The 18175-nt window shown below is 43.6% G+C and overlaps 1 protein-coding gene across 2 annotated transcripts; it reads right to left on the bottom strand.

Moving 5' to 3' along the window:
* Window positions 1–226: 226 nt before the first annotated feature.
* On the bottom strand, window positions 227–5048 carry LOC125551815 (uncharacterized). Of its 2 annotated transcripts, XM_048715176.2 has the most exons (7): window positions 4306–5046; window positions 2107–2187; window positions 1886–1960; window positions 1303–1347; window positions 1096–1185; window positions 909–1010; window positions 227–782 (listed from the first exon to the last, which is right to left on the bottom strand). In XM_048715176.2, exons 1-7 carry the CDS (start codon window positions 4870–4872, stop codon window positions 600–602), a joined length of 1143 nt encoding a protein of 380 aa, XP_048571133.1. In that variant the 5' UTR covers window positions 4873–5046; the 3' UTR covers window positions 227–599. The 2 variants fall into 2 exon arrangements, with proteins under 2 accessions (XP_048571133.1, XP_048571134.1); XM_048715177.2 differs by lacking the exon at window positions 1096–1185 and having other exon boundaries at window positions 4306–5048.
* Window positions 5049–18175: the final 13127 nt, after the last annotated feature.

Here is an 18175-nt window from a genome sequence, read left to right on the forward strand (position 1 = left end):
TTCGGCTGAGGGTCTGCGGTCAGTACGCAACATGCTACAGCCTAAAGGTGAGTCGGTCAACCACAGGGTCTCGCAGCTTCACTAGTTTAGAGGAACAGAAAAGAGAAAAATCATATCAGTGGTTGAAGTAGCCACAGACCTCCCTTTCAGAAACCAAGCTGTTGTTTTTTTTCCTTTTGTACAAATATAGCAGGAATCTTGACATTCTGGCTAGAGGTATACTAATCTAAGCAGTACTAGTCCAGTCTCCGGTGGTAGTAGTACATCACAACATGATTACACGCATATACACTTCAGTCGTTGAGTGTCAGTGAAGTCAAAAGAAGCCTCATCATTACATGAGAAATGAACTCACCACAAATGAATCATTTTGTACCATAATTAGGACGTCGGAAGTCGGCAGACATACTCGCTTTTTACTAACCCACCAAGCCAAAGCACGCCCAAGATGGCCAAACTATTTCCTTTCCTATTCGTGATCTTCCAATAATGTAGAAAAAAAACTGACATATCCTATTGTAGCTGAGCACTAACTAGAACAGTGGGACAGCACTTCTTCTCTGAGGACGGGAAGAGAGCTAGTGTTGCGTGTGCGTGTGTCAATACTCCATTGGCAGTTCCCACTCATCCTCCGGATCCCGCGTTTTCCTATGGAGCTTTCGGCCCATGGGCTTACCCTGGCTATTTTGTCTCTTAACAGACCTAGCTCTTCGCCTTCCATATCTGTTGTACTCGCCTATCTGATCGCCAAGTCCTTGCATATTTTGGGTGCCCCAGATGCCCTACCATTCAGTTAAGAATATTTTTCACTCAACAAGGTTGTTGCTTCGATTACGATTTGGTCTCCACGCAATCGGTACTTTTAAGTCCAATAGTGGTTCTATCAAGAAACAATCAGTAATGCTTACCTGTGTTAACCGTTGAACACGAGAGATTGCATCTTCATGCACCACGATTGTATCAGAAACTATATCAAGCACATCTTCCACAAATAAACAGTACGTGCTTACCTGTAAAGAATAAGTGGTATACTGAGACATAATCAATGGATTTATATGCCCTATAAGATGACAGGTAGGTGTCCAACCAAATTACCAGACTAACAGGGACAATGGTAAGCCCAAATGAATCGAGCTCAAGAGACTCCAAAACACCTGAGTTAATGTTAAAAGTGAAGCCACGCACCTAGTAGATAATAAAAAAATGTAGCTTAAGAACATCAAAATTAAGTTAACTGTTCAAATGCAAATGAGAAAATGAAATTCACTCAGATTACCTCTCTCAGAGACCAGATAAACTCACCTTACCGACATTGCGCCGCCTGGAAGTTACAACATTGTAGCCAACCTAAAAAATAATATTGCAGACCAGTAAGTACTGCTGGTTCTGATATGGCCAAGAACTTGAGATCGATGTTCTTTTCACTTTCAGACAAGACTGCACTAAGAGGATTTCCAAAAGATATGGAACCGAGAATATTCCCTTTCAATGAACATTACATAAGTAGTACTGCGTAGAGTTTAGCTCGTACTCCCCCCCCCCCCTCCCTCCCCCGGTCCACACATGCACGCTACTTTAGCCATGGGCACAAGAATTAAGGATTATAGTTTAGATTCACTTGTCTTGCTCCTAGGCGCTCCTGTTGTTCTCTAAAATCCTGTGTTCACTCTCCACTGAGAAACATTGGGAAGTACATCCATTTATCCATGAGAGTAATGGTAAATGGGGGCATAACAGGAAGAATGCAAGAGAACGTGCTTACAAATTGTAAAATGGCATACAAAACAACCTAGCACTTCACATTTTAAGGCTGATGTCCTAAGCTATAAATATCTAGTAAAATCAGAAAAATAAGACCTTGTTTGAATTTATAAAGATAACATACCAAGCCATGCAGCCCAACTAGCTTAAATTCGTTCTCAACCACAGATTCATCCTCAACAAGCACAACATCTCCAATCTACAAAAGCAATTAGTACCTTGCATATCATTATAACTGAAGTTTCTGCTGCACTATTAATAAGAATATATACTTCACTATGTCAAGGTGGATAACAAGAATAAAGGGTACATTGAAAAATAAACGAGCATTCTTGAATATTCAACCTGATATATATCGTCAAAAAGGAATTTGTCCGCATCTCCTGAAAGCAAGCTTGGCCTCACTTCAACCAATGCCACAACCCACTGGAGAAAAATGAAATAGAACAAAATCAAGAAAAAACTGTGGCATTAATGTTAAAAATGATTATTACCACAAAACATAACACTTCCTAAATAGGTATGTCATCTTTCCTATCTTATGAGCACTAATTGCTGAGGCGCAGTTCATCCATGCTTCCCACCTCTATTTCCAACGTTCCTAGAAACATCTAACAGCAAATATAAAAAACTAACTGTCAATACAATGAAGATTTTCCACAAACCAACTCAACCACCTCTAGAAAAATCTCTAATGGAAATTAAGCATAACGCGGGGTACAATGCAAAGACCTAAGCTGCTCTGGGAGGAACTCAGATGGCCACGACAGCGTAGAGGAAACTGTGACGACGACAATAACTTAACATGATCAGTTAAAATTTTCCATCTGTGGCAAAGCACATGTGTTTAGCTAGCATATGATGATGGCTGACTCAGAATAAAAGATTGTTCAACTGTGGCAATTGAGTACCATATTTTTACGACTAGGAAAATGTTCTGTTTAAACATGTGAATCCTAAGAAGAGGAAGATTCATATCAAAACATAAGAGGATTTCTTCGAAATAATAAGAGGAAGGTGGAGCGTGGTCTATGATAATAAACTAGATCCAATACCAGATTTGATCTATGACTATAAACTAGGATAGGACCCACAAGGTCAGGCGTACCCTCATTGCAGCGTTATTACAGGTTGTTAATACTTGGAGCAATAATGTGACCTTCATTCTTGTTTGCCAACACCAAATAATATACTCTTAAAGTTACTTACTTGTGGGCAATTTCTCTACTGAAGGCGCACATCATAAAGTGAGGGCTATTTGGACTCATCAGCGAGGATGTTGCCAGAAAAAAACAGGTAATATTGATGATTGATACTGATGACAAGTAGGCTTGGTTTGGACACCAAATCATCATGAAGTTTCTAAAGTATTTGATGATGTAGCCTCTAGAGTGTTCCAGCCTTTAAAATTTCAACTTCCAATTAAGGGCTTCTTTGATTCAAAGGATTCTCAAAGGAATTTTGAAGGATTCTAATCCTTAGGATTTTTTCCTATGTGGGTTGTTTGATTCGTAGGATTGTAAACCGTAGGAATTTTTCCATAGGATTCATTTGCACTAGATTTCATAGGAAATTTTCCATCCACTCAAACCTCTTTGAAAGAATCCTACGTTTTTCTTATGCACAATCAAACACTCATACAATCATGTAGGATTCAAGATGACATGCCATTCCAATCCCACGTTTTTCCTATTCCTGCATTTGGGAAATCCTACGAATCAAAGAGTCCCTGAGCTTCGCTGGCTGAGGAAGATGAAGAGGATACATTCTTATTTTTTTATCCATCTTCATTTTTCTCGTACAGTTAGGTTGGCATCAAGACACTCCTGGTTCACTGGGCCTTAAGAAGTAAATTGTATTTGTTTCTTCTGACAAACTTTTAATTGGAAGTTGAAATTTTAAAGGCTAGAACACTCTAGAGGCTACATCATCAAATACTTTAGAAACTTCATGATGATTTGGTGTCCAAACCAAAAGGTGGGTCGAATGCCCCTGTTTCCTGATCAATCCTTTAGTGCTCGTTAGTCATAATACTAAATGGACCCTTAAAATTATTCAGTATTGCCTAAGCAAGGATGTAGCTGACCCTCTATGTGTCACAGTTTACTAGAAAGCATCCACAGTTCGTTGATCTGATACAGAGAGTGGAATCCAAACTTTATGGAGGAAAGGACCCCTTAGCAGCTAGGAAATGTGTGCCAATAGAAGAAGAAGAAGAAGAAATGACAAGCCAGATCTGCCAATTACGCTAGAACATTAACACAATACACATTGCACTTTACACTGAACATATCACAGGTAGTATGACTTGAGACCGAGCAGAACAACTAAATTTGTTAGTCGTGATGATAGTTGATAGATAACCAAGGAAAGCATTGTCGTGATATTAGATCGTGCCACTCATATAGAATGCGGGAACAACTACAGTAACAAACAAACACAAGGATGTGAACCGTAATTTGTAATCGCCACTCATGAACTGGCCAAAGTCACATCAGATAGTTTGGCCAACCGAAAACAGGTGCAGGGAGGAGGAGCCCGTACCGACGAGGCGTCGACCCACAGCTGAGACACGAACCCGAGGCTCCGCGCTGAGCTGACGCTGATCACCTGCTTCGCGAGCAGCCCCGACCGCCTCGCCATTTGCCTCCCTGTCCTCCTCCCGCTGCTAACAATCCTCTTTGGCTCCCTCTCGCCATCTTCCTCGTTAACAACCTCGTCTCCTCCTCCCTCCGTCGCATCCACAGGGACCACCGCCTCCTCCTGCTCCTCGAGCTCCCGCTTCAGCGCCAGGAAGTCGAAGCTGGACGGCGCCGGCGGCGGATCGTCCCTTGCGGCCGCGCGCGCGACGAGGGCGCAGCGGAGCAGTGTTGGTCCGTGCGCGGAGGCGGCGTTGGGATTTGGGTTTAGGTTTGGATGGGGCGCGGGCGCGGGTTTGAAGGGTGGGTGGGGGAGGGGCGCGCAGGAGCACATCGTTGGAACGATTGATTGGCCAGGAATTGGGGAGTTCGAACTCGGAGACGATATGATAGACGATGGGATTGCGTTGATTGGAACCACAGAAGTAGCGTCTACCATGCGAGAGGCGGGGCTGATCCCGCCGGCCCTCATAATTTCGGTCGATTCACACGAAACGGTAAAATTTCGGTCCGAGCAGATCCAGTAAAAAATCCCGGCTCCACTGCTATATGTACCGGATTCCAGCCGATTTAGGGTTCTTATTAGCCATTTTCCCCATCCGCCTCCGACGTAAATCCCCTTGCTCCGGCGCGAAATTCACCCACTCCGGCGACCGTTTCTTGCGCGCACAATCCCTTTTGAGCATATCAATGCCCGGGAGGGGTGGGGAGGGCATGGTGGCCGCAGGGCCGCGGCGGTCCACACAAGCAAGCCCGTCACAACATCGAGGCCGGCAGCTCCAGCCGTCCCCCGGTCGAGGCATGGCGCTCGAAGCAGGCCAGGGAGCGCGATGCTCTCTCCTGCGGCAGTGGCCGCACGGGCGTAGAGCAAGTTCGACGAGAACGGCGATGCCCTTTGGCCGACCACGAAGGGTCTTCGTGAGGCGAAGATCGAGCTCAACAAGGAGGAGGAGGACTTCGAGGCCGGAGAAGAATGCGCCACCGCGCGGATCGACGTGACCAAGGAAGGGGACCAACTCGCGTATTCTCTAGAAGTCCGCCACCGAGTACTACCTCAACGTCAGGCCCTAAAGTAGTTTAGATTTAGGTTTATCTACTATGTTTTTAAGTTTGTGTGTTTGAACGTGTGATGATCTCTAGTGAACAATGATGACGCGAAGTTTAAGTATATATTATGTACTGTCGTGCCAAAAACAGTACCACAAATTAGTTTTACAAGATCCCTTAATCGAAATTTACGGTAGCACGGTTTACAGGATCTGCTAGAAATGCTCTAAGCGGTTCTCTAAAATAATTCAGAGGAAATTTCCTAAGAGCAACTTTTGTCAGCTGTAAACTTCTTTCACTATTTTTTTTACTTTTCAATTAAACAAGTCTAAAAGCCCGCATGTCAGTGACACGGACGACCGGCAAGGCGGAGTGGTGGTGCGTGGCGGCGAGGCGGCGCCGCGGCGCACTAGGGCCTCGACGTGGCGTCGGGGTGGAGCAGCGGCATGGAGCGACAGTGCGCAACGGCGAGCTACGACAGGGCGGTGCATGGCGGCGTGGTGGGGCGACAGGGAGCTCCGGCGAGTTGCGGTGGGGCGCGATGGTCCGGCGAGTACGGCGTGAACTTTCAAGCGGTTATCTTGCCAAGAAAAGTTTACATGATGCAAAACTTCTGCAAAACGAGAGGTAAATTGAGATCAAGTTTACATAATCGCGTAAATTTATTTCATGTTTACAGGATCTGTTGGAGATATTTTTTGGCCCAAACTTCCTCTAGATGTTAGTTTTTTTATAGATACAGGATCTGTTGGAGTTGTTCTAAGGCCTTGTACGTTACAATACAAATTGAAATGACAAAAAAAGGTTTTGTCCCGCTTTCTATATAAAGCAACATTCACCATACAAGTCGATACAAACACACACACACACCCAAGGCTGGATACAAGGACACTAAAAACAGCAACACCACCCCAACAAACTCCAAGCAAATATCAGATGAAACACTGAGCACTACTACGAAGTCGTTGGGGCTCTCAACCGTGGGTGAGCCACCGCAAAGAGGAGAAGCCGTGTATGATGAACAATGGGCTCCAAGGCGGCGCCTTCAGTAAGGGAACGGCACTGTAGCGTCTGTAACGCCCTCGATTCAGTCGTACACTAATGATACATGCAAATGTGTACAATCAAGATCAGTGACTCACGGGAAGATATCACAACACAAGTCTAGACACAAATTGAAACAATACAAGCTTTATATTACAAGCTAGGGGCCTCGAGAGTTCGAATACATAAGCTCAATACACAAGTGTCAACGGAAGCAACATATCTAAGTACAGACATAAAGTTAAACAAGCCTGCCGTAAGAAGGCTAGCACAAAAGCAACAACGATCGAAGAGGCAAGACCTCCTGCTTGGGACCTCCTAATTATTCCTATGTACTCGGCGGTCTCCACGTAGTAATAGTCTCCATCGGGGTAGAAGACGTCGTCGGTGTTGGCATCTGACTCCTGGGATCCACCATCTGATCGCAGCAACCGAGTAAAGGGGAAAAGAGGTAGCAAAGCAACCATGAGTAATCATCCAAAGTACTTGCAAGACTTACATCGGATCTAAACTAAATGTGCATCAGTATCAAAGGAACGGACTGTATATGTGTACTGAACTGCAGAATGCCAGAATAGAGGGAAAGACCTAGCCTATCAAAGACTAGCATCATCAAGCATTCACAAGAGTACAAAATAGCATTTTATAATTAACAAGCATGTTGTAGTATTAACGCCCAGAGATCCTTCCTCGACTCCCTGCGAGAAAGCAATCTCGGAGCCACATATCCATCACATATCTCAAGTATCCATTTCTAGTTGTAATAGATTGGGATACAACTCCGAGCATCTGTTACCATGGACACGGCTATTCAAATAGATAATCTTCCTTCCAGGGGTGCACCACATTACCCAACACGCTTGATTACTCTAGCCGGACACACTTTCTTGGGTCCATGCCCGGCCTCGGAAGATCAACACATCGCAGCCCTACCTAGGCTCAGCAGAGAGGTCCCGCCGGTCTACATCCTAAGCACTACGGGGTCCTGGGCCCATCACCCATTGCACTCCAGGTCGTTGTGAGCAGGGTGGATACCAGCGCCACCTCGGATGGTCGACACGATCCGACCGTGCCACAATGCTGAACTGGACGTCTGACAAAGCTTCAGCTGATACTGCGACATCGAGTGTCCATAATTGTTCCCGCGTGGTGGTTAGTGTGTAAAGGCCAGTGGCCAACTCAGATCAAATACCCAAATCCTTAGTGTATTAGGAGCTCGCGGAGACGAGAAGAGACTCACGGTCATGTGACCTTGTCGCCCCATCTCGAGGAAATACGGTAAGGGCCAGGCCCAACCCTATCTCTCTAGGGCGGTCTACCTGCCCGGCCGTGCCTCGTAATTATCTCGTGGGTGCTCATCGGGCCCGCCTGACTTTCACATCAAGGCTGACCCGACTAACCAGAGACTGTCAGGAACTCAGGTCCACCTCTACTGGGATGGTACCGCCTGTCCCTTCAATCCCATAGTATCAGTACACGGGGGCTACAGGTAAAGGTAATTGTGTGTCCGTGTCATCAAGGGGGAAATCCGAGGAATCTCCCTCGATGGATTCCCACTCGATGTAACCATCAAGGTGAACATATGAGGAATCACCCTCGAGGTTCGCACTTGAAGTGTTGCACGATAGAGTCGTACCGGGGGTGGTGAAGGAGGAATCACCCTCGGCGACCATGACCGAATAACTTCACTACAGAGTTATCATCAGGAGTGCGTTACGAGGTATCACCCTCAGCACTCGATAGTAGCTTTGCAGAGTCGTACACCTAGCGGGTGTGATGTGACGTGTCGGGCTCTGGATGTCGATCACGTTGATCGAGTCATCGGTCATCAAGTTGAGGCAACTCGGACAAGGTGAGGGGTCACTGATGGATCACTAACCAACCTATACTAAGCAGTTTAGGATAAGCAAGTAAGGTATAATGAGCAGGTTACAAAAACAAGCTATGCATCAGAATAGGAGCAAACAATTACAGTAGCAAAATCAAATGCAAGCATGAGGGAATGGAATGGCCGATATCGGAATGATCAAGGGGGTTTTGCTTGCCTGGAAGCTCTGCTGAAAAGGAATAAGGGTCGTCGGTGACGCAGACGATCACAACGGCATCGGTAGCAGTATCGGGGTCTACCGGAGAGAAGAGAGGGAAGAAACAATAATTATAAAGCACACAGATGCAACACAAGTGCCCTAATGCGGTGCTAGGCGATACTGGTGAAGGGGGGAAACATACGGGAAAGTATCCCTGGTGTTCGACATTTTCGGACAGACGAACCAGAGGGGGTGGTTGCATGTTCACTATACTAGGGATGTGTGGTAGACGAACAGACTGCGTATTCGGATTCGTCTCATTTTTCTGAGCAATTTCATATAGAAAACTTTTTCATCCGACCTACGGTTTATTTTATAAGAATTTTCAAAATTTTATTCAATTTCTGGAGTTATTATTAATTCAAAAATCATAGCTAAAAGCTATGGGTACACATAAGTGTACCCAGAAGTGTACACATGAGGCTGACTAGTGGGGTCTAGCAGGCTAAGTCAGCAGTCAAAGTTTGACTATTGACTGGTCAACCTGATCAGTGCCCCCCCATCATTGGTTGTTCACTAATTAACAGAATTAATTACTCTAAACTAAACAGGTTAATTAAGTTAAGTTAATTAATCAAAATTAATTAAGTTAATTAATTTCTAATTATTTTAACTTCTTTTTAGGGGGCTGGCACCACGTTTAGTGGCACAGAGGCCTTAGCGAGCTAACGGTGCACGCGTGGGCGCCTAAGGAGCCTGACGGGGCGGACCCGGGCGAAGGACGACAGGGCGTCGCCGGGTGCCGGCGAGGCGCATCCTGGGGCGAAGGTGGTGCGGAAGGCTGGAGCGGGGAGCCTCGGCGAGCGGCGTGGTGGGCGCGAGGGCGTGCGGCTGCACGGGAGAATGCGGCGGCGCAGGCGAGCGGCGGCTTGGGCGGAGCAGAGCCGCAGCAGCGCGCAGCAGGGGGCGGGTGGCGGTGGCCAGGCGCAGCCATGGCGCGTGCGGGGGCGGGGGCGAGGGTGCGGCACCGCTGTAGGATCGAAAGTAGGTCTAGAGGGGGGGTGATTAGACTACTTGACCAAATAAAAATCTAACATTTTCCCAATTTTAAGTGTTGGCAGATTTTAACAACTAGTACAAGTCAAGCAATCAACATACACATGCAATAGTAAGCGTGTAGCAGTGGAAAGTAAAACATTGCATATGAAGGTAAAGGGAAGGGTTTGGAGAAGGCAAACGCCATGTAGACATGGAGATTTTTGGCGTGGTTCCGATAGGTGCTGCTATCGTACGTCCACGTTGATGGAGACTTCAACCCACGAAGGGTAACGGTTGCACGAGTCCACGGAGGGCTCTGATACTCCATTTTGCATCATGCTTTTTTATCGATATTTATTGCATTATGGGTTGTTATTACACATTATGTCACAATACTTATGCCTATTCTCTCTTATTTTACAAGGTTTACATGAAGAGGGGGGATGCCGTCAGCTAGAATTCTGGGCTGGAAAAGAAGCAAATATTAGAGACCTATTCTGCACATCTCCAAAAGTCCTGAAACTCCACGAGAGCTATTCAGAATATATAAAAAATATTGGGCGCAAGAAGTACCAGAGGGGGGCCACACCCTGGCCACGAGGGTGGGGGGCGCGCCCTACCCCCTGGGCGCGCCCCCTGCCTCGTGGGCTCCCTGGTGGCCCTCCAATGCCCATCTTCTGCTATATGAGGTCTTTCGTCCGAGAAAAAATCATAAGCAAGCTTTTGGGACGAGACTCCGCCGCCACGAGGCGGAACCTTGGCGGAACCAATCTAGGGCTCCGGCCGAGCTGTTCTGCCGGGGAAACTTCCCTCCGGGAGGGGGAAATCATCACCATCGTCATCACCAATGATCCTCTCATCGGGAGGGGGTCAATCTCCATCATCATCTTCACCAGCACCATCTCATCTCAAACCCTAGTTCATCTCTTGTATCCAATCTTTGTATCCAAACCTCAGATTGGTACCTGTGGGTTGCTAGTAGTGTTGATTACTCCTTATAGTTGATGCTAGTTGGTTTACTTGGTGGAAGATCATATGTTCAGATCCATTATGCATATTAATACCCCTCTGATTATGAACATGAATATGCTCTGTGAGTAGTTACGTTTGTTTCTGAGGACATGGGAGAAGTCTTGTTACTAGTAGACATGTGAATTTGGTATTCGTTCGATATTTTGATGAGATGTATGTTGTTATCCCTCTAGTGGTGTCATGTGAACGTCGACTATATGACACTTGACCATTGTTTGGGCCTAGAGGGAGGCATTGGGAAGTAATAAGTAGATGATGGGTTGCTAGAGTGACAGAAGCTTAAACCCTAGTTTATGCATTGCTTCGTAAGGGGCTGATTTGGATCCATATGTTTCATGCTATGGTTAGGTTTACCTTAATACTTCTGTTGTAGTTGCGGATGCTTGCAATGGGGGTTAATCATAAGTGGGATGCTTGTCCAAGTAAGGATAGCACCCAAGCACCGGTCCACCCACATATCAAATTATCAAAGTACCGAACGCGAATCATATGACCGTGATGAAAACTAGCTTGACGATAATTCCCATGTGTCCCCGGGAGCGCTTTACTTCATATAAGAGTTTGTCCAGGCTTGTCCTTTGCTACAAAAAGGATTGGGCCATCTTGCTGCACCTTATTTACGTTTATTACTTGCTACTCCTTACAAATTACCTTATCACAAAACTATCTGTTACCGATAATTTCAGTGCTTGCAGAGAATACCTTACTGAAAACCGCTTATCATTTCCTTCTGCTCCTCGTTGGGTTCGACACTCTTACTTATCGAAAAGGCTACGATAGATCCCCTACAGTTGTGGGTCATCAAGACTCTTTTCTGGCGCCGTTGCCGGGGAGTGAAGCACCTTTGGTAGGTGGAATTTGGTAAGGAAAAATTTATATAGTCTACTGAAATTTACTGTCACTTGTTACTATGGAAAGTAATCCTTTGAGGGGCTTGTTCGGGGTATCTTCACCCCGACCGGTAGAGCAAATAGTTGCTCCTCAACCTACTGAACCTACTGAAAATGTTTACTTTGAAATTCCTTCGGGTATGATAGAGAAACTACTAGCTAATCCTTTTGCAGGAGATGGAACATTGCATCCCGACTTACACTTAATCTATGTGGATGAAGTTTGTGGATTATTTAAACTTGCAGGTATGCCCGATGATGTTATCAATAAGAAGGTCTTCCCTTTATATTTGAAGGGAGATGCATTGACATGGTATAGGCTATGTGATGATATGGGATCATGGGACTACAAACGGTTGAAATTGGAATTCCATCAGAAGTTTTATCCTATGCATCTTGTTCATCGTGATCGTAATTATATATATAATTTTTGGCCCCGTGAAGGAGAAAGCATCGCTCAAGCTTGGGGGAGGCTTAAGTAAATGTTATATTCATGCCCCAATCATGAGCTCTCAAGATAAATGATTATTCAAAAATTTTATGCTCGGCTTTCTGACAACAATCGCTCCATGCTCGATACTTCTTATACTGGTTCCTTTATGATGAAGACTATTGAATTCAAATGGAATTTATTGGAGAGAATTAAACGCAACTCTGAAGATTGGGATCTCGATAAAGGTAAGGAGTCAGGTATAACACCTAAGTTTGATTGTGTTAAATCTTTTATGGATACCGATGTTTTCCGTAAATTTAGCACTAAATATGGACTTGACTCTGAGATAGTAGCTTCTTTCTGTGAATCCTTTGCTACTCATGTTGATCTTCCTAAGGAGAAGTGGTTTAAATATCATCCTCCCATAGAAGTAAAAGTAGTTGAACCTATTAAAGTTGAAGAAAAGAATATCACTTATAATGATCCTATTGTTCCTACTGCTTATGTTGAGAAACCACCTTTCCCTGTTAGAATAAAGGATCATGCTAAAGCTTCAAATGTGGTTCGTAAAAGTAATATTAGAACTTATGCACCCCCTGAGCAAGTTAAAGTTGAACCTAATATTGCTATTGTTAAAGATCTATTGGATCATAATATTGATGGGCATGTTATTTACTTTTGTGATGAGACTGCTAGAATTGCTAAACCTAGTGCTAAAGATAAATATACACATGTGGTAGGCATGCCTGTTATTTCTGTTAAAATAGGAGATCATTGTTATCATGGCTTGTATGATATGGGTGCTAGTGCTAGTGCAATACCTATTTCCTTATACAAAGAAATTATGCATAATATTGCACCAGCTGAGATAGGAGATATCGATGTTACCATTAAGCTTGCTGATAGAGATACTATTTCACCAATTGGGATTGTTAGAGATGTTGAAGTCTTGTGTGGGAAGGTTAAATATCTTGCTGATTTTCTTGTTCTTGTCTCCCACAAGATAGATTTTGTCCCATTATATTTGGTAGACCCTTCTTGAATACTGTTAATGCTAAGATGGACTGCAATAAGGATATTGTTTCTGTTGGTTTAGGGGATATGTCTCATGAGTTTAATTTTGCTAAATTTCGTAGACAACCCCATGATAAAGAATTGCCTAGTAAAGATGAAATTATTGGTCTTGCTTCTATTGTCGTGCCTCCTACTGATACCTTAGAACAATATTTGCTAGACCATGAAAATGATATGTTCATGAATGAAAGAAGGGAAATAGATGAAGTATTCTTTAAACATGGACCTATTCTAAAACACAACTTTCCTGTTGAAATCCTAGGGGATCCTCCTCCACCCAAGGGTGATCCCGTGTTTGAGCTTAAACCATTACCTGATACTCTTAAATATGCTTATCTTGATGAAAAGAAGATATATCCTGTTATTATTAGTGCTAACCTTTCAGAGAACGAGGAAGATAAATTATTAAAAACTCTGAAGAGGCACCGTGCTGCTATTGGATATACTCTTGATGATCTTAAGGGCATTAGTCCCACTCTATGTCAACACAAAATAAATTTGGAGAAAGACGCCAAACCAGTTATTGATCACCAACGACGGCTGAATCCTAAGATGAAAGAAGTGGTAAGAAAGGAAATATTAAAGCTCCTTGAGGCAGGTATAATTTATCCCATTGCTGATAGTCAGTGGGTAAGTCATGTCTATTGTGTCCCTAAGAAGGGAGGTATCACCGTTGTTCCTAATGATAAAGATGAATTGACCCTGCAAAGAATTATTACAGGTTATAGGATGGTAATTGATTTCCGCAAATTAAATAAAGCTACTAAAAAAGATCATTACCCTTTGCCTTTTATTGATCAAATGCTAGAAAGATTATCCAAACATACACATTTTTTCTTTCTAGATGGTTACTCTGGCTTCTCTCAAATACCTGTGTCAGCTGATGATCAAGCAAAGACCACTTTTACTTGCCCTTTCAGTACTTTTGCTTATATACGTATGCCTTTCGATTTATGTAATGCACCTGCTACCTTTCAAAGATGCATGATGGCTATATTCTCTGCCTTTTGTGAAAAGATTTTTGAGGTATTCATGGATGATTTCTCCGTTTATGGATCCTCTTTTGATGATTGCTTGAGCAACCTTGATCGAGTTCTGCAGAGATGTGAAGAAACTAATCTTGTTATGAATTGGGAGAAATGCCACTTTATGGTTAATGAAGGTATTGTCTTGGGGCATAAAATTTCTGAAAGAGGTGTTGAAGTTGATAAAGCTAAAGTCGATGCTATTGAAAAGATGCCGTGTCCCAAGGACATCAAAGGTATAAGAAGTTTCCTTGGTCACGCCGGTTTTTATAGGAGGTTCATTAAGGACTTCTCAAAAATTTCTTGGCGTCTGACTAACCTATTACAAAAAGATATTCCGTTTGTCTTTGATGATGATTGTGTAGAAGCATTTGAAATACTTAAGAAAGCCCTGATTTCTGCACCTATTGTTCAACCACCTGATTGGAATTTACCCTTTGAAATTATGTGTGATGCTAGTGATTATGCTGTAGGGGCTGTTCTAGGACAAAGAGTTGATAAGAAATTAAATGTTATCCAATATGCTAGTAAAACCCTAGACAGTCCCCAAAGAAAGTATGCTACTACTGAAAAAGGAATTCTTAGCAGTTGTATTTTCTTGTGATAAGTTCAGACCTTATATTGTTGATTCTAAAGTAACTATTCACACTGATCATGTTGCTATTAAATACCTTATGGAAAAGAAAGATGCTAAACCTAGACTTATTAGATGAGTTCTCATGCTACAAGAATTTGATTTTCATATTATTGATAGAAAGGGAGCTGAGAACCCCATTGCAGACAACTTGTCTAGGTTAGAAAATGTTCTTGATGACACACTACCTATTGATGATAGCTTTCCTGATGAACATTTGTTGCTAAATTTATACCACCTAGTTTCACATACCAGCAAAAGAAAAAGTTCTTCTATGATTTGAGACATTACTTTTGGGATGATCCACATCTTTATAAAGAAGGAGTAGATGGTATTATTAGACGTTGTGTACCTGAGCATGAAGAGGAACAGATCCTACGCACGTGTCACTCCAAGGCTTGTGGAGGACACCATGCTGGAGATAGAACTGCACATAAGGTATTGCAGTCCGGTTTTTATTGGCCTACTCTCTTCAAGGATGCCCGTAAGTTTATCTTGTCTTGTGATGAATGTCAAAGAATTGGTAATATTAGTAGACATCAAGAAATGCCTATGGATTATTCACTTGTTATTGAACCATTTGATGTTTGGGGCTTTGATTATATGGGACCTTTTCCTTCCTCTAATGGGTATACACATATTTTAGTTGCTGTTGATTACGTTACTAAGTGGGTAGAAGCTATTCCAACTAGTGGTGTTGATCATAACACCTCTATTAAGATGCTTAAATAAGTTATTTTTCCAAGGTTTGGAGTCCCTAGATATTTAATGACTGATGGTGGTTCATATTTTATTCATGGTGCCTTTCGTAAAATGCTTGCTAAGTATGATGTTAATCATAGAATTGCATTTCCTTATCACCCACAGTCTAGTGGTCAAGTATAATTGAGTAATAGAGAGCTCAAATTAATTTTGCAAAAGACTGTTAATAGATCTAGAAAGAATTGGTCCAAGAAACTTGATGATGCATTATGGGCTTATAGAACTGCATATAAAAATCCTATGGGTATGTCTCCGTATAAAATGGTTTATGGCAAAGCATGTCACTTACCTCTCGAACTAGAACATAAGGCATATTGGGCTATTAAAGAGCTCAATTATGATTTTAAACTTACCGGTGAGAAGAGGTTATTTGACATTAGCTCACTGGATGAATGGAGAACCCAAGCCTATGAGAATGCCAAACTGTTTAAAGAAAAAGTTAAAAGATGGCATGACAAAAGGATACAAAAGCATGAGTTTAATGTAGGTGATTATGTATTGTTATACAACTCTCGTTTAAGATTTTTTGCAGGAAAACTTCTCTCTAAATGGGAAGGTCCTTGCGTTATCGAGGAGGTCTATCGTTCCGGTGCCATAAAAATCAACAACTTCAAAGGCACAAATCCGAAGGTGGTGAACGGTCAAAGAATTAAACATTATATCTCAGGTAATCCTATAAATGTTGAAACTAATATTATCGAAACCGTAACCCCGGAGGAATACATAAGGGACACTTTCCAGAACGTTTCAGACCCCGAAAAGGAATAGGTATGTGGTACGGTAAGTAAACCGACTCCAAAACAGTTCTAATGGCAATTTTTCTCTATTTTGGAATATTTAGAAAAATAGGAAAATAAGAAGCAGTCCGGGAAGGACACGAGGCTTCCACAAGGGTGGGAGGCGCACCCCCTGCCTCATGGGCACCTCGTGTGCTCTTCGGACTCCGTTTTCTTGCACGATACTTCTTTTGGTCGGTAAAAATTCATTATATAATTTCCCGAAGGTTTTGACCACCGTATTGAAGGAAATATGCCCTAGAGGCAATAATAAAGTTATTATTTATTTCCTTATATCATGATAAATGTTTATTATTCATGCTAGAATTGTATTAACCGGAAACATAATACATGTGTGAATACATAGACAAACAGAGTGTCACTAGTATGCCTCTACTTGACTAGCTTGTTAATCAAAGATGGTTATGTTTCCTAACCATGGACAAAGAGTTGTTATTTGATTAACGGGATCACATCATTAGTTGAATGATCTGATTGACATGACCCATTCCATTAGCTTAGCACCCGATCGTTTAGTATGTTGCTATTGCTTTCTTCATGACTTATACATGTTCCTATGACTATGAGATTATGCAACTCCCGTTTGCCAGAGGAACACTTTGTGTGCTACCAAACGTCACAACGTAACTGGGTGATTATAAAGGAGCTCTACAGGTGTCTCCAAAGGTACATGTTGGGTTGGCATATTTCGAGATTAGGATTTGTCACTCCGATTGTCCGAGAGGTATCTCTGGGCCCTCTCGGTAATGCACATCACTTAAGCCTTGCAAGCATTGCAACTAATGAGTTAGTTGCGGGATGATGTATTACGGAACGAGTAAAGAGACTTTCCGGTAACGAGATTGAACTAGGTATGGGATACCGACGATCGAATCTCGGGCAAGTAACATACCGATGACAAAGGGAACAACGTATGTTGTTATGCGGTCTGACCGATAAAGATCTTCGTAGAATATGTAGGAGCCAATATGAGCATCTAGGTTCCGCTATTGGTTATTGACCGGAGATGTGTCTCGGTCATGTCTACATTGTTCTCGAACCCGTAGGGTCCGCACGCTTAAGGTTTCGATGACAATTATATTATGAGTTTATGAGTTTTGATGTACCGAAGTTATTTCGGAGTCCCAGATGTGATCACGGACATGACGAGGAGTCTCGAAATGGTCGAGACATAAAGATTGATATATTGGACGGCTATATTCGGACACCGGAAGTGTTCCGGGGAAGTTTCGGATAAAACCGGAGCACCGAAGGGTTACCGGAACCCCCCGGGGGTTAATGGGCCTCATGGGCCTAAAGTGGAGAAGAGGAGGGGCTGCCAGGGCAGGCCGCGCGCCCCCTCTCCCCCTAGTCCGAATTGGACAAGGAGGGAGGGGCGGCGCTCCCCTTTTCCTTCTCTCCTTCCCCCTCTCCTACTTGGACAAGGAAAGGAAGGGGAGTCCTACTCCCGGTAGGAGTAGGACTCCTCCTGCGCGCCTCCTACTAGGGCCGGCCGCACCCCCCTTGGATCCTTTATATACGGAGGCAAGGGGCACCCCTAGACACACAAGTTGATCCACGTGATCATATTCTTAGCCGTTTGCGGTGCCCCCTTCCACCATAGTCCTCGATAATATTGTAGCGGTGCTTAGGCGAAGCCCTGCGACGGTAGTACATCAAGATCGTCACCACGCCGTCGTGCTGACGGAACTCTTCCCCGTCACTTTGCTGGATCGGAGTCCGGGGATCGTCATCAAGCTGAACGTGTGCTAGAACTCGGAGGTGCCGTAGTTTTGGTGCTTGATCGGTCGGGCCGTGGAGACGTACGACTACATCAACCAAGTTAACGCTTCCGTTGTCGATCTACAAGGGTACGTAGATCACACTCTCCCCCTCTCGTTGCTATGCATCACCATGATCTTGCGTGTGCGTAGGAAAATTTTGAAATTACTACGTTCCCCAACAGTGGCATCCGAGCCTAGGTTTTATATGT

Source organism: Triticum urartu, chromosome 4A (assembly GCF_056163025.1).
Source record: "Triticum urartu cultivar PI428250 chromosome 4A, HENAU_Tu73, whole genome shotgun sequence".
In the NCBI taxonomy this organism is placed as follows: domain Eukaryota; kingdom Viridiplantae; phylum Streptophyta; class Magnoliopsida; order Poales; family Poaceae; genus Triticum; species Triticum urartu.